Source organism: Alosa alosa, chromosome 3, assembly GCF_017589495.1.
Source record: "Alosa alosa isolate M-15738 ecotype Scorff River chromosome 3, AALO_Geno_1.1, whole genome shotgun sequence".
Classification (NCBI taxonomy): domain Eukaryota; kingdom Metazoa; phylum Chordata; class Actinopteri; order Clupeiformes; family Clupeidae; genus Alosa; species Alosa alosa.
This window is the reverse complement of record NC_063191.1, coordinates 34,352,303-34,376,819: the sequence shown is the minus strand read 5'-3', so window position 1 is coordinate 34,376,819 and position 24,517 is coordinate 34,352,303. Positions and strand designations below refer to the sequence as shown.

The 24,517-nt window shown below is 43.5% G+C and overlaps 2 protein-coding genes across 2 annotated transcripts in view; both read left to right on the top strand.

Moving 5' to 3' along the window:
* Nucleotides 1–17,551, top strand: part of spegb (striated muscle enriched protein kinase b) — a gene marked incomplete at its 5' end in the record, with an annotated part of 20,901 nt that extends 3,350 nt beyond the window's left edge. Inside the window, 13 exon segments of the mRNA XM_048239686.1 lie at nt 1–2,152; nt 2,393–2,548; nt 2,956–3,072; nt 3,893–4,060; nt 5,038–5,160; nt 5,758–5,922; nt 6,133–6,649; nt 6,651–7,001; nt 7,386–7,625; nt 7,810–8,033; nt 8,800–8,875; nt 13,716–13,874; nt 14,360–17,551. The exon segment at nt 1–2,152 is cut by the window's left edge and continues 465 nt beyond it. Of these exon segments, the coding sequence (XP_048095643.1) occupies nt 1–2,152; nt 2,393–2,548; nt 2,956–3,072; nt 3,893–4,060; nt 5,038–5,160; nt 5,758–5,922; nt 6,133–6,649; nt 6,651–7,001; nt 7,386–7,625; nt 7,810–8,033; nt 8,800–8,875; nt 13,716–13,874; nt 14,360–14,588 (4,677 nt within the window).
* A 1,370-nt stretch (nt 17,552–18,921) lies between these two features.
* Nucleotides 18,922–21,915, top strand: LOC125292491 (SPEG neighbor protein-like). The gene is made up of 5 exons (XM_048239815.1): nt 18,922–18,978; nt 19,363–19,469; nt 19,707–20,014; nt 20,113–20,254; nt 21,262–21,915. The coding sequence occupies exons 2-5, from the start codon at nt 19,363–19,365 to the stop codon at nt 21,398–21,400; spliced, it is 696 nt and encodes a 231-aa protein (XP_048095772.1). The 5' UTR covers nt 18,922–18,978; the 3' UTR covers nt 21,401–21,915.
* The last annotated feature ends 2,602 nt before the right edge of the window (nt 21,916–24,517 follow it).

Genomic DNA, 24,517 nt, shown 5'->3' with positions numbered 1-24,517 from the left:
GGCTCCAGCATGGACTCGGACAAGCCCGAGGGGGCCAGCCGCAAGAGGGGCGAGCTGCGCCGGGGCGGCTCAGCTGACAGCGCCCTGACGCTCCGCATCAGTCCAGAAGATGGCGCCAGAGAGGGGGGCGGCGAGGACGGCAGGCGGGTCCTCAAGAAGGCCGTGTCCATGGAGCTGCCGCGGAGGAGCCCTAGTCCCGGGGCCGGGGTGATGAGCCAGGAGGACTACGCCCTGAAGCTGGAGCTCATGCGGCAGCGGCTGCTCCGGGGCGGCATGGTGGACAACAAGATGAGCGGCCTGCGCGGGCCGCTGATCGACACCCTGGGGATAGGCGACGACCGGCGCTACACCCGCCGCGTGGGCGCCCCTCCACTCGTCAGAGCCGCGTCCAGCGAGTCCCCCCGGGAGGATGTCCCCAAGACCAAGGTGCTCCGCAAGAGCGCCTCCTTCAGCCAGGGCGACGACGTCGAGCCTATGCCGCTGCACCGGCGCATGGGGGCCCCGCTGGAGATCCCGCTGGCTCAGATTGAGGAGCGCCGGCTGCAGGAGGCCGAGTCCATGTCTTGCCTCGCCGAGCCTCGGCCCATCACCCCTAAACCCTCCACACCGGTACCAGAGCGTCAGGAATCGCCAAGCAGGAAGGAGAATAGCGAACCTGAGAGGAAGGGGAGCAAGCTGGAACAGATGATCGAGAGGATGGAGACTAAGATGGAAGAGAGGACTGAGAAGATGGAGACTAAGCAGGAGGAGGAAACGGCCATGGAAACAGAAGTGGTGACCACAACGGAGGCTGGAAGTGATAAGAGACCTGGAGATGCGGGTGACTCAAGAGTAGCGGAAACAGTAGAGGTCGTTCCGAGGGTGATCCAAAAGGCCTCCACACCTAGTATGATCCAAAGAAGTGTGATAAAGGAAAAAATTGAAGAGGTAGATGAGGAGGAAGAAGAGGATAAAGATGAAGGGACAGTGTATGGGACCGGGATTGATATTATAAGAAAGGATGAAGAGGACGTGCACCCGCCAGTTAGATCACCAGATATCCCTGGACTCTCCACCCCTGTCATGGTGGCACCAACACCCCCGACAGCCCAGACTTCAGTCGTCTCAACCTACATGACGCCGTCTCCAAGTCGGGTGGTACTCCCGGACGGCAGAATGTCGGCTTATGCCAGCATAATGCAGACTATTGCTGCACCAGCCGCCCCACCAGCCAGCGGTTCAGGCAGAACCGCTGCTGCACCAGGCCCTACCCAATACCCCCCATCAGTGCCTGTCTACACACCCGTGTTCCCTGAACCAACACCGGCGTTTGCTGAGACTTCTATTGTCCAAACCCGGGAGCACCCGGCTGTCTTCTCCAGGGTCGCGTCCCCGGAGCTTTCTGCCATGGAGCCGAGTCCGCCAAAGACACCCACGCCTCGCTGCTCTCCCATGAGGGAGACCCCGACGCCGGGCGGAGGCAACTTCAAGGACATTGCGTCCGAGGAAGTCTTTGAGGCTCGCTTCAAGAAGCGTGAGTCATCCTTGACCCGTAGCCTCAAAAAGCTCTCCTGGCAGAAGCCCGAGGAGAAGCCGGTCGCGGTGCCTGCCGAGGACGCAGATGAGCAGGTCTACCGCCCTGGAGATGTTGGGGCTCCGCTCGAGCTCGTGCCCAAGAGGCTGGAGGAGAAGTCCAAGTCGGTCCAGGATCTCCGCGAGGCCCAGAAGGACCCGGGCTTCATGAGGAGGCTGTCCATGCGCCTGAGGAGGACACCGTCTGAGGAGCGCAAGGAAAAGGAGGAGAAGGCCAAGGAGGACGAGCACGTCTCGAGGCGCAGGCTCTCCTGGGCCCTGGGTCGCCGCGGCTCTCAGGAGAAGAAGGAGGTGGAGATGGTGAGGATGGATGGCGGGGTGGAGACCCCGGCAGAGCAAGAGAGCAAGAAGTCCGCCGAGTCTCCGGTCCTGGCCATGCGCAAGAAGATCGGCTCCACCGTGGCCGGCATATCCATGCGGATCCGCAGCTACTCGGAGGAGAGGAAGACTAGGACCCAGGAGGAGGAGGGCAGCGTGACCAGGAGGCCTTTCCTGTCACTCCTGCGCCGTACCTCCACTGGGGCCTCCTCTGAGTCGCTGGAGTCCATGTCCAGCGTTCAGTCCGACGCCACAGCCAAGGGTACGAACACATTCCCTTACGTATCAGTATACTGGACACTAGGTTTCAAGGTTACACACTGAATGATGTAAAGTGTTTGGCTGATTAATACCCATCGATGAAATTGTTTCATCACAAAACATAGACTGTTGAAAAAGAATCAACTTTCAGGGCTCATAAGGATGTCCGGTATGTAATTCAGAAATGCACCTCCATCTGCTTTGGCATGTCATGCAAGCTGGTTTGTCATTTCCTCTCTAGCGGCTGCTGAGACTGACCGGAGGTCCAGGTGGGACAGATGGGGCTTGAGCAGAAGCAAGAGGGACAAGACGGTCTCCCAGCCTGACATCCCGACCGCCATCGCCAGGGAGAACGGCTCGCTCTCGCGCTCCCGCCAGTATTCTCGGCTGACCTCAGGTGCGCCGGCTTAATCTCATTTCGACTAGAAATGTCTCCCGTGATGAGGCTCATGTGGTGCCGTGGTCGTCTGGCTGCTGCTGATAATGGAATGCCATATGCTCCACCATGCTTCTTCATATAGCACAGTGTTTTCATACAGTACAGGGCAGACATCATGAAGAGGAAGCACCATGCACATTGAAGAATGAATGTCACCAGTTAATTGCATATCATTATATAAGACCTTCAGTGCCTCATCTCTCTCCATTTCTTTTCTCTCTCTCTCTCTCTCTCTCTCTCTCTCTCTCTCTTTCTGTCCTTTGTTTTTCTCTCTTTCCCTCTCCCTCTTTCTCTCTTTCTTTGTCTTTCCCTCTATCCCTCTCTCTCTCTGTCTGTCTTCCCTTCTCTCTCCATCCCTCCCTCAGATTTCCCTCCTGTGTTCCACATCAAGCTGAGGGACCATGTCCTCCTAGAGGGAGATCCAGTTACTCTGAGCTGCCTTCCTGCTGGCAGCCCCCACCCACACATCCAGTGGAGGAAAGGTAAGCTTCCTCCTGTCACATCAGGAAGAGGGGAGCTCAGCGTGGGTGACAGCAGCTGAACTTTATTTATTTGCTTTGCTCAGAGGCCTGTTTTGTTTTCTGCACAGGGAGACTATCCTCCTTGCGGAATGAATATTGATTTGTCTGCATCTAGTGCACCAAGTGGATCAGCTTTCAGGATGTTTGTAATTCATATGCAATGTTGAACCTACCTATGAAACCTCCTGCACTCCTCTTGTTGGGGTTCATTTGCCATACCCTTAATAATTCATCAGTCTTTTTCTGAGTTTCAGAAATGTCATATATTATATTGCATTCTATCTGGATTTAATCCAGTAATATCCATTAACATCCATAAGGTCCCAGACACCTCAATGTGCTGCAGTTTGGCTGCATTTTGGCTAAAGAAGAGATTATGCAGAGGTGTCCCCAAAGATTAATGTGAATGTGTCATCAGATTCTGCACATCTCTTAGCATTTTCTAAGAGTCCCCTTTATTGTGTCTATCCTGCACTTAGTAATAAATACTCGGTCTATCAGCAAGCTTTGTGCTGACATCACCACAGCTTAGCAGTTTATGTTTGGCTTCTTAAAGCATGCTTTGTTTTGCAAAATTTCACCTCAAACTGAGATCCCCCTGTGGTGCAGCAAAGCCAAGTTTTAAACTGTAAACATAAGCCTATTTTAGACACCAAAGCCAAAGCTTCTGAACGCCCCAACCAAAACTGGAATTAGCCAAAACACACGAGAGGGAGGTCACCACACTCCAGTTGGTGGTGGCAGCTGCTCACATTGCTGTGGGTTTTCTTGTTTTACCCAGATAAGAAGCCGCTGGAGATCGACGCGCGGATGAACATGATCTCCTGTCCCGACGGGAGGCAGCTGCTGATGATCATGAAGACCACCAAGAAGGACGCGGGGCTGTACGAGTGCGTGGCCACCAACCCACTGGCCTCCGTCACCAGCTCCTGCACCCTCTCCCTCGCCCGTGAGTCTCGCCCGCAGGTTACAGAGTTCTGAGAGGGGATGAGCAGATCAGAGAGAGAGAGAGAGAGACAGAGAGAGAGAGCGAGAGAGAGACAGAAGGAGAGACATAGAGACAGAGGACAGAGAGAGAGAGAAAAAGAGAGAGAGAGAGTTAGTTCAGCCTCACTAATTCAAACAAAGTTTGTGTAGGTTTGGTTACATAGTCTTATTTATGTTACCAAAACACATTTGTATTTACCTGCAGGTTTATATTTTACGAATTCAGTACACACTTTTACCCAGAGTTGAATTTGAATCTTTTGTGACTGGAAGGGAGGTAGAGAGGAATAGAGTGAGAGTGAGGGGAACTGGAGGGATGAAGAGGGGAAGCCCACAGGCCCTCACACAGCGCCTGCCTCTCCAGTCTCCACACCCAGCCGCCAGCAGCCGGCCTGAGGGTGGGACCCAGGATCACAACGCATTGGGCTTGTGGGCATGGGCAGAGCCAGGGCGGTTGGAGCCTCGCTAATGCTCTGATTAGAGCCACAGGCTCATGAAGCTCCCCAACTTAGTTATCAGGCAACAACAGCTGGGCTCAGGCATCAAGCCCTCTGACGAGAGATGAACGCCAGTGAGAAAGGCAAGGTGACAACACAGCCCAGCAGGGGTCCTCATATGACTTTCGGAAATTCTGATATGGATATGGTCAGCTGCAGATAATGGTGTAGTCTGTACTGCATTTGGAATTTTATTTACCACGTTTCTAACAAAACATTCTATGTACACCAATGATGACCAGTAGAATGTGTTTGGAATTTGCACGACTGGGGGTTGAATGAATGGATTTATTGAAGTTCAAGATAGACTATTTCAAAGACTAAGTGAGTGATCGTATTTATGAACCGGTCTCATATTGTATGTGATTAGATGATAATGATGTCCATCCCTGCAGGTCTCATATTGCATGTGATTGGATGATAATGAGATCCATCCCTGCAGGTCTTCCCAACCGCCCGGGGACCCCTGAGATTCCGCAGCGCTACAAGAACACGGCTCTGGTGGTGTGGAGACCCTCGGACACTATGGCTCCCTGCACCTACTCCCTGGAGAGGAAACCAGAGGGTGGGTGACCCCTGCATTCCCTCGGCCATATACCACCTGGATTCTTTTCCACTGACTTTTATTTCTTTTTATAGCCATAATAAGTCTGTTTGCCCTAAGGTGTGTGTGTTATTCACTGTAGTGTTGCTGCACATTTCATGATGGACCTCAGTAACCATGTTTGACTCTTTAGCACCACCATTTGGATATTTTGAGTATTGCACTTTTCCTATGATGTTTATTTTTTTTCTGGAAAATGATCAGTTGCCAAGTTGAAATAGTGACGATAGTTTTACAATGTGTATTGCTATCCCAATGGCAAAATGTTTCTGAAGTGTTTTCATGGGACCAGATGCTTTGGAAACAAAGACATTTTGATTCAGCTCTTGGTCATTTTAATGGTTATTACTGTTAGATACTGTAATACTTGAATATTTGTGTTTCTGTGCTAAGTAGGATCCATTCCTCCCCTAGCATAGATTCTAAGTTCAGTGATGAAAGTGTGTCCTACTAAAATGTAAAATGTTTGCAGTAAGCCTGAAGAAAATGTAGGTGTATTTTAGTTATATTTTTCAGCAATATTTTTCACTTACTGCAATGAATTGTCCTGTCTTCTAGGTGAGGCCAACTGGCTCATGGTGGCCACTGGTGTGGCAGACTGCTACTTCAATGTCACTGACCTGCCCGCCTCTGGTGCCACCCGGTTCAGAGTGGCCTGTGTGAACAAAGCTGGACAGGGACCCTACAGCAACCTCTCAGAGAAGGTGGTCCTGGACTCTGCAGGTATGGTGCATTTGCAAATGGATTTTTACTCATAAATCCCCACTAACAGAGTGTAGAGCTTATCTTAGAAGCTAATAGTTTAAATGTGTTAGGTAGGACAACTACTGTCCAAATACTCAATTTATGTTCAATACACTTAGTTTGTTTATATTTACATTTTTGTTAGACTACAATCGTAAATGGTTGTGATATTATTGCAATTTTTGACAGAAACTCCAAAATCCACTGGAGCTGTTGTGGTGAAGACCGTCCCTTCAGCACCAACGGTGGTCACGTCTTCCATGACTGTGCCCCTGAAACCTGCCACCACCAAACCTGCGGGTCCCTCCTCCACCGCTCCTACCCAGCCTGTTTCTCCCTCGGCTCCAGCCCAGCCCAGCAAGCCCACTGCTCCTGTGCAGGCGGTCGCCGCTCCCACCTCCACGCCATCCCCCACCCCCGCCCTGGCCCCAGCATCTGGCAAAGCCACGACCACAACCACGACCACGACTGCCAAAGCTAAGAGCACCCTGAACATCACCATGGCCAAGCCCGCGCCCCCCAGCACCCAACCGCAGGCAACAGTGTCAGCTGTTACCAAACCGCAAGCGACAGCCGTCACCAAATCACAAGCGACAGCCGTCACCAAATCACAAGCCCCAGCCGTCACCAAATCGCAAGCTGTCACCAAACCTTCGCCCCCTGTGATCCTTCCCAAGCCACAGAGTCCGATCAACGTGGTACCCCCCCATGACCAAAGTTCCCCCTGTCTCCCCACCACCACTGGTCTCAGCCCCGCAGGCCATTGGAAAGCCGATCTCGACGGTGCCGATGTACACCTCTGCCGCCGGCACCACCTCACCCGCACAGGGGGCCCCCACCACCCTCTCCACTGCCCTCTCGCCCCCTGTTGTGTTGGTGACCAGCCTGACCCCAGTTGTGGAAGGCACCCAGGGCCGTATGACGCCCAGCGGACGGATGACACCTTCAGGTCGGGCCACCCCTTCAAGTCTCAGGGTGCCCTCCGGAAAGCCTGGAGAGTCCATGTTGCGCCAGGGGGTGCCGCAGAAACCATACACCTTCATGGATGAGAAGGCCAGGTAGATACTACTACTGGAGATGCTTATAGTGACACTGACAGCATATACCATTATATATATATATATATATATATATATATATATATATATATATATATATATATATATATATATATATATATATATATTACAATATATAATAATACAAATAATATTACATTTACATTATATTATCTTCTATGGTGTTGCTCTTCTGAAAAATATCTTCTGTATAAGTACAAATGCTCCCTACTTTAAAAGCAACTTAATTCGCAAACAACATTCATGTGTTTTCTTAGGTTCAAGAGCTTGCACAAAAGAGTCTAAAAACAAGTGTAGCTTATTGAAGTCATAAGGATGCAGGTGTTGAAAAGGTCACTGTTCTTATTTCCAATCGCCTCACAGGGGTAGGTTTGGCGTGATCAGAGAGTGCCGGGAGAACGCCACTGGCAACCTCTTCATGGCCAAAATTGTGCCGTACGAGCCAGAGAACAAGAAGTCTGTGCTCCAGGAGTACGACATCCTCAAGTCCCTCCACCACGACAAGATCATGGCCCTGCACGAGGCCTACGTCACGCCGCGCTACCTGGTCCTCATCTCCGAGTGTTGTGTGGGGAAGGAGATCCTCCACAGCCTCATCGACAGGTCAGTAAGGAGGCACCAAAGTGTTCTGTTGTGACAGTCCACAATGAATGAATACTGTCCCTTAGTCTGGGCCTGTGCTTTGTACACACAAGGTTCAGCTGTATCTTGCACCAGATCACTTGTGCTCTGTGTCTCTCTTATGCAACATTTCTGACAGTGAAGTGTTTGTTTGCTTGCTAAACAGGTTCCGCTACTCTGAAGACGATGTGGTGGCCTATGTCGTCCAGATACTGCAGGGTCTCGACTACCTTCATAATCGGCGAATCCTGCACCTGGACATCAAGCCAGACAATATCATCGTGACGCACATGAACGTGGTGAAGATCATTGACTTTGGCTCTGCTCAGACCTTCAACCCCCTCTTCCTGAAACAGTTCAACCCACCACTGGGAACCCTGGACTACATGTGTGAGTAGTAGTGGTTTATTATGGCCTGTGTCTTATGTAGTTGGACTTATAGTTTATAGCTTATAGTTGTGTGTAAGAATCTGATTTTCCTAACTGATGTGGTTGTAATGTGTTACGAATGTCTTAGATGTCGATCTGTTTTTTTTTTTTTTTATGGTTGGACTCATGTTGGTGTGTGAGTGTGTATTGGTGCCTATTTTGGGTTTGTGTGTGTGAAAGAGGGGAAGATTATACATGTGTTTTATTCAGTGTGCGTGTTTGTGTGTGTGTGTGTGTTTTATCCTGCGGAGAAGGATGAGGGACCGTTCATGTATGCCATTGTCAGAATACAGATGCAGTTGAACGCTTTAGGATTACTATAAATATACATGGGTTCTTCCCAAACAAGCACAGTACATAGTTATCTATTTCAAAATGTACACTCAAAACATGTTGAGGCTTATGGTTCTTTTCTAAATCTAAATCTTCCCAACAATATGTTTCTTTCAATTTCACAAGGCATTTTTGTTTATCACCCTCCTAACTAAACAGTCATTTCTCTCCCCTTTGCTCCTGTGGGGCAAATGCTTTTCCCTCTCATCTCTCCCCTTTGCTCCTGTGGGGCAAATGCTTTCCCCTCTCATCTCTCCACTGTATTTGCTCCTGTGGGGCAAATACTTTCCCCTCTCATCTCTCCACTGTAATTGCTCCTGTGGGGCAAATGCTTTCCCCTCTCATCTCTCCACTGTAATTGCTCCTGTGGATCCCGGGCTGCTCTCTGTGAAAGCTCCTGAGATGCTGAAAGGGGATGTGGTGGGGCCGCCAGCTGACATCTGGAGTGTAGGCGTCCTAACCTACATCATGTGAGTACTGAGTCGAGTGCCACCCTCGCTCTCCTCTCTTCTTCCTCCTCTTCTTCTTCTTCTTCCTCTTCCTCTTCTTGGCTCTCCTGCTGCTAAAGCATCTGCAGTATATGTATCTCAGAGGATTCAAAGCAAATTGATCTTTTGTTGATACCACAGTCCCACCATCACATGTTGTTTGTTTCACAGTCAATATCCATCATGAATATGTTGGTCAACACCACGGCCCATTTAAACAACCATTTTAAGATTTTTTTACCTTAAAATAACGTTTCCAAAATCATTTTGATGGCACGTAAAACAGTTTTCTTCAATCGCTAACAAGCGCTTACCCATACTTCAGATACTTTTTCTAAACTCTTAACACAGACTCACACCTAGAAAACACAATTGGCCAAATGGATAATTTCCTTCTCAAAAACACATTTTGTTAAATATATTACTAACACATATTTCTCTGCACACACTAACTTTACCAAAACACTGGAAATCTGACTCAAAATTAAATTACTCTGTCAAAGAATGACACTTGTTTTCACTTCACAAGGTACATGCATTCAATCAAAGTACACCAGGTTTCAAAATACTGGCTATTGTTGACATTACAAAAACTGCATAGACTTTTATGTTTCAGTTTTACAGGTATTTCCATGCAATTTCCGGTGGGCCGCTTCACTTTTGGGCCGGTCGAGGAAAAAAATATTTACATTTGTCACGTTAGTCTAACTTCTCTTAAAGTAGGCTACACGTTCCGCATTCTGTGCATGGCACCGTTGCCTCTGCATGGGTTGTAGCCTACCTTGTGAGGGAGTTCTCCCCTCCCAAAAAGAGTTGGTTGGGTCCTTATAGCCCGTCTTTTCCAAAACGTTTTCTCAGATACGGATAGCCGGGCCGGCCCTACAGTAGCCATAAGCGTCAGGAAGGATGGATGGTAGAAAGAGGCCAGGAGGGACTAAAACGGCCAGGTAGATGCTGCTAAATGTGCCAAGCTTCTAGATTAGGCCTACAGACAAAAGTGGAAACTGGTAAAGAGAGATAGCCTATAGGCAATGATTATTAGCAGTTATTGGGCTAATATTGGACGTTTGTAGCGTTGTCAAGCTATTTGCAAGCAACATATTACATTTCTTAAAATATTAGCCTTTTGTATCCGATTCATAGACTTTGCAGTATGCAAATATTAATAACAAAACTGAAGTTTGATCTGTGTAGGCCTATGCGGTAAAAATTGTAGCCTCTGAGCAGCAGATCAACCAGTCGACCACTAAAAAGATGATGAGCCCGAAATTAGTGACGAAGAGGCCATGACTACAGGGACAAGTAGAGAGGATAAATTAAAGTTATTTAATGTAAGAAAGAGCAGAATATTTATGCTACATGATGAACCTATATGCCTTGTTTGCTTAAAAGAGGGTGTAGTAAAGGAGTATTCTAAATCACCAAACAAAAATATAGCCTACCCATGCAAAAAACATGAGCCTAAACATTAGTTCAATATGCCTCTTTGTGGAAGTGTGGGATAGGCTACATTTCAAAGGCTTTCTTTCTTACTGTCTTTCTTTCTTTCTGTTTTTGTTAACTTGTGGAATAGTGGAATATTTTTTGTTAACTTCTCAGTTGAAGTGAATTAATATAACCTTTACACATTTGTTGAACCATGGTACTAATAAAAACTACAGGATAGTAAGAGCTGAAATGTTGCTTCATTTATCCAATTTCCACCACTATGGAAAACGTGGGCCGGTCTTGGGCCTGAAACTCCCGGGCTGAAAAGTGGCCCCACTCCGGCCCTGTTCAAAAGCATTCCAGTAAAAAGCAAATCAGTTTATTTTTTCCTTTAATGTTTACTACAGGAGGTACAGTAGAAATACTGTTTACAGTATGACAGAACAGAAAAAGTTTTACAGTATTGCTTACAGTTAACAACAAAATATCCATGAAACACACAAGAGCATTCTGAACAAAAAAAAAACAACAGCAAAAAGCCCAGATAAAAGGGAGGGGGGACTAAAAAAAGCACAAAATCTGCGATCTTCAGGGTTAGGCCACATGTTTTCATCAACATCTCATTGATTACATGGTCAATGATAGTGACACGAATTTCATCACTGACAACAGTTCTTGCAACCTTTGGAATGCCACCACCACGCATTCTTACACCTCTACCTTGCCCTCTCTTTGGGCCTGCTCTTCTCCCTGGCCCTGCTCCTCTCACTGCTCCTGCATCTCTCACTGCATCTCTCACTGCTCCTGCATCTCTCACTGCACCTCTCACTGGGCCTGCTCTTCTCCCTGGGCCCCTTGCTCTTACTCTTCCTCATCCAGACATTACAGTGTTTGTCTGTTTCTGTTTCTAAAAACATCACTCCTCAAAGTCCTCCTTTTACTGTATACGTGTCAATGTAATAGAAAAAAATAACCCCTGCCACTGAGTCTAAGCCAGACTGGAATCAGCTGTGGTTGGCCCAATTTACCCAACATAAATCAGTTGTGTGTCAATTATTCAATTGTTTGTTTATTATCAGCTGAGATATATTGTTTTTGATATCATTGCAGAAGCAGAGGTTTTTATACTGTATCTAAGGTTTGGAATATTGTTTTTGCTATTGTGGGATGTTGTGTGTTAACATTCTTAAATACTGCAAAAACAATCCATCATTTTGTTGGGAGGTATAGCTTGTCTGTTAAGAAAATGTAAGCATTGTGGAAATGTGTTCACTGACTGCATATTGTGTGAAAACGACATGAAATGTGTGAATGGTATGGCCACAAAAGACCGATGCTGTGCTAACTGTATTTAGAGTTTTGAAAATGTGACAACTGGTTGGACAAACGCTTGTTAGCGACTGAAAAAAACTGTAATAGGGCAAACAACAATTCTGCCGCACTCTGAGCATGTTGCATCGCTTATAATTTAGACTAAGTAAGTTGCTGTCGCGGGTCGGAGCGAGAAAGGAAAATGGATGACTAAATCAAACCACAACAAATATCTAATCATGAATGTATAATTTACTTCCATGGCAACAAGTTCTGAAGATATAATGTTCACTATGCGCACAAGTCATCTTGGTTACTATCACTGAGTGGCAAAAAGATGAATTACAGTTTTTTTCAGTCGCTAACAAGCGTTTGTCCAACCTTTGGACAAACGCTTGTTTGTACAAATAGGTTTGTCCAACCTATTTCTTCCTGATTAAATAATGTGCTGTAAGTATGGTGAAGGGACTTACTATTGCAAGCAGAGTACTTTATGTATGATGTATGTGAGTGATGACAGTGAAGATGTGTGTGTGGGCGGGAGGGGAGTGGAGCAGTGACTGTGTGTGTGTGTAGTGTGTGTGTGGGTAGGTGGGGGCAGTGTGCTGTAAGTATGTAGAGGATGTGTGTTGGAGAAGATCCTGAAGACAATGTGCTGTGTATGTAGGGAGGGGGGGCAGTGTGCAGCAAGTATGTAGAGGAGGCTTACTGTAGCTAGCAATGTGCTGTATGTATGTGAGGTGATGACAGTGATGATGTAAGTGTGTGTGTTGGGGATGGGGTGAATTGAATAATTGACACACAACTGATTTATGTTGGGTAAATTGGGCCAACCCCAGCTGATTCCAAATTTAGCAAAGAAAGACAAACACTGTAATGTCTGGACGAGGAAGAGTAATAGCAAGGGGCCCAGGGAGAAGAGCAGGCCCAGTGAGAGGTGCAGTGAGAGATGCAGGAGCAGTGAGAGATGCAGTGAGAAATGCAGGAGCAGTGAGAGGAGCAGGGTCAGGGAGAAGAGCAGGCCCAAAGAGAGGGCAAGGTAGAGGTGTAAGAATGCGTGGTGGTGGCATTCCAAAGGCTGAACAACAGTTGTCAGTAATGAAATTCGTGCCACTATCATTGACCATGTAATCAATGCGATGTTGATGAAAACATGTGGCCTAACCCTGAAGATCGCAGAGATTAGATACAGTAATTTTGTGCTTTTTTTTTAGTTCCCCCCTTTTTATCTGGCTTTTTTGCTGTTGTTTTTTTGTTAAGAATAATCTTGTGTGTTTCATGGATATTTTGTTCACTGTACTGTAAAACATTTTCTGTTTTATCATACTGTAAACAGTATTTCAACTGTACCTCCTGTAGTAAACAGTATAAAGGGAAAAAAATGATTTGCTTTTTACTGGAATACTTTTGAATGTGAACATAACATGTAGACATACAGTTCCCAACAAAGAAATTTAGTGTAAAAATGGCACCTGTAAAACTGAAACATAAAAGTCTATGTAGTTTTTGTTATGTCAACAATAGCCAGTATTTTGAAACCTGGTGTACTTTGATTGACTGCATGTACCTTGTGAAGTGAAAACAACTTTTACTTTTCTTACAATTCTTACTTTGACAGAATAATTTCATTTTGAGTCAGATTTCCAGTGTTTTGGTAAAGTTAGTGTGTGCAGAGAAAGATGTGTTAGTAATATATTTAACAAAATGTGTTTTTGAGAAGAAAATTATCCATTTGGCCCATTGTGTTTTGTAGGTGCGAGTCTGTGTTAAGAGTTTATACAGTCTGCTGTCCGTGCATTCCCTCTATATCGTATCCGAGTTATCTTTATAGTTTGTTACAAAGACGCACATTTAGTATATTAATATTAATATTATTGCATCCAGTTATAGTTATCCCTCCTTGTCTTGTAATATGTTCTTTCTCTTTGACATGAAAACATAGCACAATGTTGTTGCCTGTCTGAAGAATTCAAATATGTATTTCTTTACCATGAATACCCTGTTTCTTTTGCATTTTACACAGTTTATGAAAACTGTAGAATATACTGTATAGGAGTTGTATAACTGTATCTGATGTGTTTAGGCTCAGTGGGAAGTTGCCTTTTACGGACGACATGCCGATTGATCAGGCCGAGACAGAAGCCAGGATCCTGGCCGCTAAGTTTGACCTCGGCAAGCTCTACCAGAATGTTTCTCAAAGTGCCTCTCTGTTCCTCAAGAAGATTCTGTGCAGCTACCCTTGGTCAGTAACACTTTTTAAGTGTCTAAAACACAAATATTTATCTGAAAGGTGCCACATTTTCTCACAGAATATTTTTTATTTGTAAATATTTAATAAATTGTAAAGAGTTTGGTTCCAAAACACTATATCTCCATTTTTAAAAACATTAAAAAGTAGTGGATACCGAATACCGAATTACAGTTCTTCTTAGAAAACAAAATGTACAAAAATGATTTATGAAAATTCAGTAAAATGGAGGATATTGCATTTTGGAACCAAACTCTACTTGAGACAAGATGTGAAATTCATTTTTCAAATTTGTGCTTATCATATGTTAAAAGAAAATCAGCTCTCTTTCATGTAGCTACAGAACACACACAAAAACACACACATTATAACCATAGTCATAATGATTCTAATTTACTTCGACTTCTGGTCCTTTGGTAGGCCAGCATTGTGGCCATATGTATCACCTCCACTTGTGTTGTGTTCGTATTCTCCACCAGGGCCCGACCCACGATCAAGGACTGCTACAACAACGCCTGGCTGCAGGATGCCTATCTGATGCGTCTGCGGCGACAGACCCTCACCTTCACCACCACGCGCCTCAAGGAGCTCCTGGTCCAGCAACAGCAGCTCCGCACCGGCGCGGCCACCAAGCACAAGGTCCTCCTGCGCTCCTACCAGAGCTCGCCCACCACCCCCACTACGCCCACTACTCCCGTCACCCAGTGACCTCCTCCAACTTATCTGCACAGAAGGAGGGACTCGGGGGCCACAAGAAAGAAGCCTGCCAGGGTCCCCTCAAAGGAGGCTGGCTGGGCCGAGAGGCACCCCAGGGCCCCTTCTCTCTCTCCCAGGGGGGAGGACAGTCCTGGTAGAGCCTGGATGGGCCACCTGTTTATGTAATAATGTAAGCACACCAGGCTTGAGGGCGCCAGGCTCCAAGTACCCAGCTCCTGCTCACTCCACCACCGAGAGGTCCACTCCTAGGTGAGACCCTGAAAGCAACACTGAACACTGAGAACTCAGCATCTCACACAACCGGACAGTAATAACGCACCGGCTCTCAATGTCTTTTTTTATCTCTTTTGGCGGTTGGCAGCATGCTCAGTGGTTTAGTGTTCATTGTCTTGGATCTTTGTCCTTGACCCTAACCCCTGCCTCCTTCCTTCTCCCTGGTTCTCTTGACATTCTTCTATTCACTCAACTTTTTTGACAAAGCTTTACTAACTGTTCACAGTTGATGTGTCCTTCTTTGAGGGATTTCTGGACCTATCAAGGTAGAGCCCAGTAACAGTATTTTCTCACAAACTCATTTATCAAAAGAAAAACACTAATAAGTAGATGACTATTTGCAAGAAAATCAAAAGCATAAGAAAATGTGTCAATGTGTAATTCTGTTTTGTCCCCTTAGGTTGAGCGGGGGCCTTGCAATTTGTGAAGAATATGGTGTATGTCTTTTTTTCTGATAGTTTTTATGACCTTAAGATACTCTTTTATTACAAGTAATTGTCATAGCAGTGACATATCTAAATACTGAATGTTGACTTACGATGAACGGGCACTCTAAATTCTCGCAGTTGTGTAAGGGGACATTTGGCCGTTAAGATCTCTTAAATACAGTGTACTGCTAGAGACTAAAATTAGTCAAAATGATGTCAAGACATTTGTTCGTCATCACATCTTACATAAAAGGTTGCTGAAAGTTAAATGAAAATCACCGAAACATTCTTTTCTTTGCTAAATGCTTCATAAAACTGATTAAAAAAATCTGATGAATGAACATTTTATGTGCTAATGAAAACGATGTTGTTGTCTTTTACATAACGATGTTAGTGGAGCTAACTCACTGTTCTTGAAAAAAATTAAAACATTTCGGTAAATTGATTTAGCCAAAAAAAATTGGAAATGAGAAATATCTCAATTATTTTATTTTTTTTATGTTTGGAGGTATTGTCGTATAAGATATTAGCAGTCCTGTCTCTGAATGGTTGCCCACAGTCTTGAGCCTGCCTGAGTTGCTGTGTTGATGCTGACTCACAGGCGAACCTCATGTGACTTGTAGTGTGTTGAATCTACACACAAATAATTTTGCTGACAGTGTGTGTATGTAGAAATTGTTGCCTGGACATTGACCACACACAGTGTTTGCAAAAGTCAGCGTTGTGGTTAAATGGGTTTTTTTGTCTGTAGCCCACAGGTGCAAGACACCCATTTAATTTCACATTTTTAAACATTGACACATTTCATATAAACATGTTCATGTCACAACAGCTGTTTTGTTGAATGTCATTTCAAAGCCCTTTCATGGACTTCAAATATAAACAGGATGTCCTCTCTTGACTGTGCACACATTGTCCTGCTGTTAAGAAAAGAGACAGCAAATATTGCATCTTTTTTCATGTTATTCTTTTCCTGTTATGCTTGCACTTTTATCTTAATCATAGCTTAACATAGTAATATAATTTAATTTAAATATATTGTACATTTGTTCATTAAATCTAAACCATGCCAGCAAATGTTTAATTGCACCTGTTGAATTGCAAGTGTTTCTGGCATCCTGACAGAGTTCTCATAGTTACTTACACAATTTGCAAGTTCTCAGAATTCTTAAACATATTTTACATTGTGAAATTGATGTCTTTGGAAATTGTTCAATCCAAAATGTCATGAAGCAGTAAATAATACTTTTCATGTGTAATTCACCAGAATTTTTAAGAATGAATTTAAACCTTGGGATTATTTCATTTTAGTATTATTTATGTGTAGGTTCAGTGAGTATGTTAACATTACAATTTTATGAATCAACACATTTTTTCTGTAAAGTGAATGAAAGTCAATCCCAAATAGATGTAATTGATATCTCGGCCCACTAAAGTGTCCCTTTACTGAAGCGAACATTTCAAAACAATCTATTTCCATCCCACTGAATTCTGATACCAATGAAGTTGTCCGTGTTACAGAGAGAAAATATATAATAATATATTTTCAAAATAAAAAAAATTTCAAGTCACAGCTTTGAAACTATAAGGATATTTGGCAAAATTAGGAGTGTTATCAGTTGAGAAAACATTGTGGTTAGGTTATCCAATCAGACCATGATGGGATAAAAACAAGACAAGACTACAAAGAAGACCAGATTAATATTCTTTAATATTCTCACTAATATTATTTTTCTATTACAACGTTTGATAGGCATTGACTCCATCCCCTTTAAGAGTTTCTTGTGCAATGACCAGGAGAGTGCACTGAAACATTTCTATCCTTCATCCCATCCTTAGACTGAAGCTAAAGCAGTTTGTGTGATACCAAAGCTGTTCATATTGAATTCCCTGTAATGCAGCAATGTTCTGATACAGTATACTGCGATGTCCAGACGGTGAACGCAAATTACAAGCACACCGTCACACATTTTAGTTTCAGTACATTTTTTCATGACTTGTAATTTATTGAATGAGACAAGCAAATGGGTGTAAAGTTATATCTAACTAATAGCTAGAATTCTCTGAAGTGAACAGTATGGCTGATGAAACAATAAATAAAATAATTTATCACTCAAATGCCCAATCAAGAGTTTGTGGTTGTGAATATGGTTTTGTATTATTTATTTTTGTGTGTGATTTTTTTTGTTCCTTTATCATGCTAAACAACCCCTTTAATGTGAATCTGAATAAAGCTTTTATTTCTGGATTGCATAATGTTGCACTAACACAGTGGCACATGTGGAAGTTATTTGGTTATTTTGCAGTAGTGTGAAATGAGTGTTGGAAAAACATTACCATCCATTAAATAAACTCAACCTTTATCAAGTTATACACTTAAGAAATATACACTTACGTTTCATTACTGATGTGTTTTTCTCTAATTTAATCATTCACCTTTAAATTGGATTATGATCATATGAACAGAGCAATGAAGTGTACAGACTTTATACAATGATGTATTGCCCCAATTAAATGACATTAGGGGCAGCCGTGGCCTACTGGTTAGCACTCTGGACTTGTAACCGGAGGGTTGCCGGTTCGAGCTCCGACCAGTGGGCCGCGGCTGAAGTGCCCTTGAGCAAGGCACCTAACACCTCACTGCTCCCCGAGCGCCGCCATTGTAGCAGGCAGCTCACTGCGCCGGGATTAGTGTGTGCTTCACCTCACTGTGTGTTCACTGTGTGCTGTGTTTCACTAATTCACGATTGGGTCAAAAAAGTATATATACTCACTAACCTTATTAGGTTAACAGTTTATGGTACGATCCATTTCAACTGTGAAATGTGTTATTCTTATGACACTCTTTATTATTTTGTTGCTGATGTGTGTGATGATGGTCTTTAAATGTTGCCAAAAACAAGCATCATATAATCATGTTATATATTTAAAAGTAAGAGGTCTTTTGGAGTCTGATAGCTCAGGGCCTACCTACATACATTTGCTCATGGATAAATTCAGAGTATCTGGTGTTAATTTGTTGGGGAGATTAAGCATGACCCAAGATACATACTTACTGTTGTAAAACTTACTTTAGGCTTCATGTCAAAGATAAAAGATTGCATGAGAAGGGCCTCGGCCACATGGATAAGAACTAAACAGGAGCAATGAGGCAGTCTTTCCAGTGACAGTTCCATATGAACTGAGCACAACTGGTTTTAAGCATCCCTGAGTGGACCATTAGCTCATGCATAGCCCATGGTCATTTAGGGCCAACCCAAATCTACCCTGGGTTTCCCTGAGGTGCCCACCTGACATACTTTGCTCATCAGGGAGCACTCACGTTTCACCTCCGCCCCTACCACACCCTGAGCCTCCGGCCCAAACCCCCAATTACTCACCATTAGACCTCACTCTCCTGCCCGTCCTCGGGGGCATTTGATGAAGGAAGGCTATATAAGGCCCGGCCCGGCTCCTCGGCAGCATTTGGAGCTCATCTTTTATCAGTCAGGCCACACCAGAGCAGGCCCCAAAGAAACCAAGGTCCAAAGATGGGGAAAAATGCCATCTTGGAATTTGGCAGGCCTCCTCCACCGTCTGACCAAGGGTGGCCCCCCATTTATAAAGTTCTGGTCAGAGGGGTGGACACACTCACTCTCCATCTTTCTGGGTGAGTCGACATCTAAGATAACCTCTCCAGGGTAAGTGGTTTTGGCCTGATGACATTGTACTTTACAGTACAGATTAGTGAAAAGAGCTTTGTTTCTCGTTAAAAAATTTTTTTTAATTAATAGTTTTTACCAATGGTTATGAGATGTGAGGGCTTTTGAATAGTTCCTTTACATTTATTTTGTTTATAATGTAGCCAATTTATTAAAGCAGGATTAGTTAAAACAGTTATTTTCATGCTGTGTAATTAAAATTTGCCTTGTTCTGTTATCACACTGGTTTTCAAGATGGATTAAATGGAACACTGATGAGCCCAAGACTCATATTAGTGAATGACAGATGGTCTCTCAGCACTCCTAGTCTCACACAGTATCTACCTCCCGTGGCGTGTGTGTGTGTGTGTGTGTGTCCACTAGATGTCCAAGGCCAAGGCTGCACCCCCTCCTGGGTGCACTCTTGACATAAAGGACCCTCAGGTCCAGGAGGCAGCTATTCGGATCCAGGCTTCATACCGAGGCCATAGGTAAACCACATCTATATAGTTACACATAATTTGTTCATATATGAAAATAATAGAATGATAGCAAAAAATGGGTGGCATTCCAAAAAATCTTCTAAGGAATAGCTTTCTGAGTTGCAAAAGCTGAAAAAATGTTTTCAGTTTTAGTTTTGTCTAATGACACAACGCACCATGATCAGTGGTCTAAATTATACTACTTGCATCCCATCACCCAATGTTTTGATTAATGCCTATGCCCAGATCACGTAAGGAGCTTAGGGAGAAAGGCCCCCCTAAGTTCTTGCAGGAGCTGAAGGACGTTGTTCTTCTGGAAGGCAGTGCAGCCAAGCTGGAGTGTCGGGTCAGCGCTTTCCCTGACCCCTTCATTGTCTGGTCAAAAGATGGAGCAGAGCTGAAAGACGGACCCAAGTACCGATATGTGTTTGAGGGCCTGGACGTGGTGGCACTGGTGGTACGTGATGGTGTCTTGGCCGACTTGGGCAAATACACAGTGACCATCAAGAACCCCTTTGGCATGACGTCTGGATCTGCTTGTATTTTAATAGAGGGTGAGCTCAGCAAATGTTGTGGTCTGTCATCGCAGTATTTCAGAACAAAACCCAAAGAACATAAGGCTGAGGCTGTAACATCTTTTTCACCTCTACAGTTCCTGCTAAGGTAACTAAAGGCCCGGATAGTGTAAAAGCCAAGAAAGGGACCACAGTGGTGCTCAAGGCAGATATTGCTGGGGAGCCCCCTCCAGATGTCGGTTGGCTCAAGGATGGTGAAGATATTGAGGAGGATGACAGGTAAGCGCCATGGCATCACTAATTGCTCTGGATCTTTAAGAGTCTCCACCAATGTTTTGAGACATATGTAGATTGTAAATTAACAATCCTGCTGTCAGCTGGCTATGCATGTTCGTCTGCACTACCCCTTACTCATTTTGGTTTGTTTGAGGCCCTGTAGCTAAGTTTAAAGGCAGAGGCAGCTTTAAAAAAATGTGTACTCTGATGCACTTTGGATAAAAGCATCTACATGACTGAATATATAGCAAATACCTAATTCATATTAATAAACATGGGATAACAGATAGACGATACACTACTTACAAAAAGATAGGGATATCTGGCTTTCGGGTGAAATTTAATGTTTCAGTGCATAAAGTACTGTAACATTGAACTGTTGGACATGCACATTCAAAAGTTTAGTGAAGGTCACATTCAGTTCACCTGTAAAGGTTATAGTGGATTTTAGGTTCATCCTGAAATTTCACCCAAAAGCCGAATATCCCTAACTTTTTGTGAGTAGTGTATATCTGCCATGCAGCCTTTCAGTGTGCCTGCCGGTTAGCCCATTAGCCTTTAGGACATTGTGGCATACTTAGCAGAGCATGCGAAACGTGCAAACCGTGGGTTGAAAGTGGGTGGAGCTGAGGAGTGAGCTGGTTGGTCAAGCGCATAAGCGGAACACACACATGGCCTCTGCTCCCTGAACTGGACAGTTTCCAGGAAAGCAAGTGTTCCAGCACACTCACAGCATGTCCTTTAACTTTAACATTTACTGTCCAAAGGATTACACCCTACTGTGTGATGCATACATGAAACGTTTGGGTCCAAAACTGGATATCTTTATTTCAGTGGAATCTTTTTTTTTTTGTATTTTGTTTTCAAGGTCATATCAGTGGAAATGCAGATGATTTGTTGTTAATGGATTTATGTTTACTTAATCAAAGTACAATCAAAACACAGCTGCAATTTCATTGATTTTGCCTGCAATTCACAACAATATGTTTGTGTGTTCTGTGTGTTCACAGAATATTCTATGACATCGGGGACACCAACACCATCCTGACCATAAAAAACGCACAGCGTTCAGATGCTGGAAAATATGAGGTCTTTGTGGAAAACAATTTGGGCACTGACCAGTCCTTTGCTCGTGTTGACATCCTGTGAAAACACGATGTGTGCTTGGACTTCAACTCTTCTCTTCTGTCTTTTCTGTTCTTGGCTCCTGACAACAAATTTCAGTTTATGTTTAAGATCAGGCACATTTCAAATTGGTGCAAATAATGCAGGATTATATATAATGGCAACCTGTGATGATCATGCTCTTTATAGTATGTGACATGGATGTGACACAGATGTACTGGTGCTTTTAATGATGCATCTCCTTTCACTTTCTGTGTTTACGGCCCACTTAAAGCCTTATTGTACTGCCAATGACACCATTTACATTGTAGAATCACTCATATGTTCATTGTTGACTGCACATAAAAATGAAAATTGTTGCAACACGTGCATTTCACTTAAAGCAAAGTTGTTCTTTAGCTAGGCTTACAATTTACTCTATATTCTGTATGTGAGGGTAGGCTATCTAACAGGTAAACAAAACACATAAACCATACAAATACCAACAAATAAAGCATTGTCAGTAAGATTGAAGTTTGTGATTGAAGAATATGAACGAGAATACCCCTCAATGCATTGCTTTAACTAGATAACACGTGTATTACACTTTGTAAAAACAATATTTGGAATGATAAAAAAATTCAATTAATTTACTTGGATGGCTAGCCTACTTTCCTCGCTTTTAAATTGCGATTCTATTCACATGAAGATGAGAGGTAGGCCTAAATACCAGTAGGCTAGCCAAACAATTTAGGCTAATTCAGAATTCTATGTCGGCTAGCCTTGAGTTATCAATAGTGTATAATTAGGTTATTAACTCTGTGTCCACAAATCCTCAAGTGTGAACACTGCCCTTAGTGTAATTGCTAGGTCGACGTCATTTGAGTCCTTTACGTGCACGTAGAATAGAGTTGAGGGTTCATTTTAGACAAACGTCCGAATACCAGGGGTATCCAAGTACAATAACAGCTCGAGTGAATAACAAACGGTCTGAGTTTACACACTGGGCTATATTATGTGCAACATCTTCTACCTCACTTCAGTGCAGTTAAATCAGTTCGCAATAAAGCCAGATAGCTATACGATGAGCTGAACTGTAGGCCTAAATATGTGGATAAATGTAACGCCAAGTATTTTGAGAGTGGTGTGGTCTGAATACCAAGGATGAAAACTTTCTAGTCAACTTCACAGAGTACGAGAACTTTGAAGACTCTCCCTATCCTCCATTCTCTTCTAGTCGGTTTTAAGGCTCCCCGAATTGGGAGTTCCTTGCCAGCGAAAACTTCGCAAAGAAGTTTGCCAAAAGTTTTTGCCATTGTTGAACAACTTTACTACAGACAAGACTACATAGTCTCATTTGGAACCTTATCACATCCGAAATAAGACTGTTATTTGTAATTTGCAATTAATTTAGTAAAACTGCGTTGACAGGAAAAGTAGCCTACATCCTCAGGCCGAGAGATCTTTTTAACTTTGTTTGCGTGGTGGATTTTGCTGAATTTAAACGGGCAACGCATGTCTCAGGGATGGCTCGACTCGTGTCTGTACAAAATAACAAGCTCAAACAGATTATAGTGACGATCCATTTTTACATAGATATTTCTAGATGTCAAACATATTTAGGAATAGTTCTGTATAAAATACTGATACCAATAGTTAAATACACTAAGCAAAATTTATGTAATACAGGCCTATGAGCACAGTTTAAGTAACAAATGTGGGCCCCACCTGAGGATAGCCTACCAAGTTCTCTCATACGTCGACCATGAAAACACAAGTGAAAAACTTGATAAATAATGAGTTTGTGCTGAGTGAAACAAGACATCTCTCTTAAAATAACAACTCTTCACAAAATATAGGCAAATGGACACATCTCAACTGTATCTCTCTGCAAGAAGCTGGAGATGATTGTGGCTTGTAACTCACATTTTTGAGTGTTTCTAAGTTCACTAACATTTGTCATGATGACGACAATGACAATGAAACTCTGTTCTATGTTGAAAATGTATATTCCTGGTGTCCTGGAATCAAATTAGACTCTGATGTAGGTTGTCCCTCGCTGCAAAATATTATCCTTTGGAAAGACCCTCTCTTATTGCAAAACACTGTCCAATGGAGAGGCCATCCCTCATTGCAACACTGTCCCTTGGCTATTCTTTACTTGTCTCTTGGTTCCGTTTCGTATATTATAATATGACTGATTCCAAATGGAAATAGGCATATATGATATTTTATCTACGATATTAAAACATTCAAGACACCCCAAGAGTGTTTGGGCTTCCTGCTAATTTTAGTGAAAGACCTCCTCCATTTAATGTAGGGACACATATTTATGTGAAGACCTAGATCCATTTATTCAGAGAGACAATTTTGCATATTCATCTAGTTGCCTACTAATAGCCCAGGGGCTTTATTTATGAAAGTCGTTCAACAGACTGCAGTCAGCCATCTAATGTCAAACTATCGCTTGCAGTATCTTCTAATAAAATGATAACACAGCATTTACTGGATGTGGAATTAACGCATAAAGATTGTTATGGACACTGAAAGAGACTAATTTATTTGATCCAAAATGAGGCCTAGACTGGCAGCCAATCTGTATTATGTTTCTGCCTCATGTGCGTCACATAAAATTGACGTTGATAGGTCAAGGTCATGAAGGAAGGCACATGACAACATTAAACTGTGCATTACTGACCTAGTTGTCACCAAGTTCAAATTTTATAGCTGTATTTGTATCAATACTAATTTTAGAGATGTGAGATTTTAGGTCAGTAGGTCTGGACTGTTTGGCTGCATGCATCTGTGGCCATATATTTACACATAATAAAAGTACTGATGGCTAGTGTCCTGGCTGATCTTGAATACACCAAGAGTGGTCTGGTGAAAAGTCTGTCAGGTTTACTGCGGACCTGATAGCGTTTCTACAGTCCTCAGCCAAAGAGCTGTAACTATAGAAGCACCATCTGCTTATAAAGTAAGACAGAGTGAAATTAAAGAAAGCAATAATTGTAGCCTACATGCAACAATTATTGAATAAAAACAGCTCCGAGCCAGTTTTATTTCCTGCTTTCAACTCATTAGACTAGAATCTAGTAGTTTCATTCACTAGTAGAATTCATTGCCGCTTTAAGAGAGGCGGGCGCCTTGAAACCGTCAAGT

Coding starts and splice junctions, on each gene's coding strand:
- LOC125292491 (XM_048239815.1), top strand. CDS start 19,363: ATGTCCAAGGCCAAGGCTGCACCCCCTCCTGGGTGCACTCTTGACATA. Junction 19,470..19,706: donor GCTTCATACCGAGGCCATAG/GTAAACCACATC, acceptor GCCTATGCCCAG/ATCACGTAAGGAGCTTAGGG. Junction 20,015..20,112: donor TGCTTGTATTTTAATAGAGG/GTGAGCTCAGCA, acceptor TCACCTCTACAG/TTCCTGCTAAGGTAACTAAA.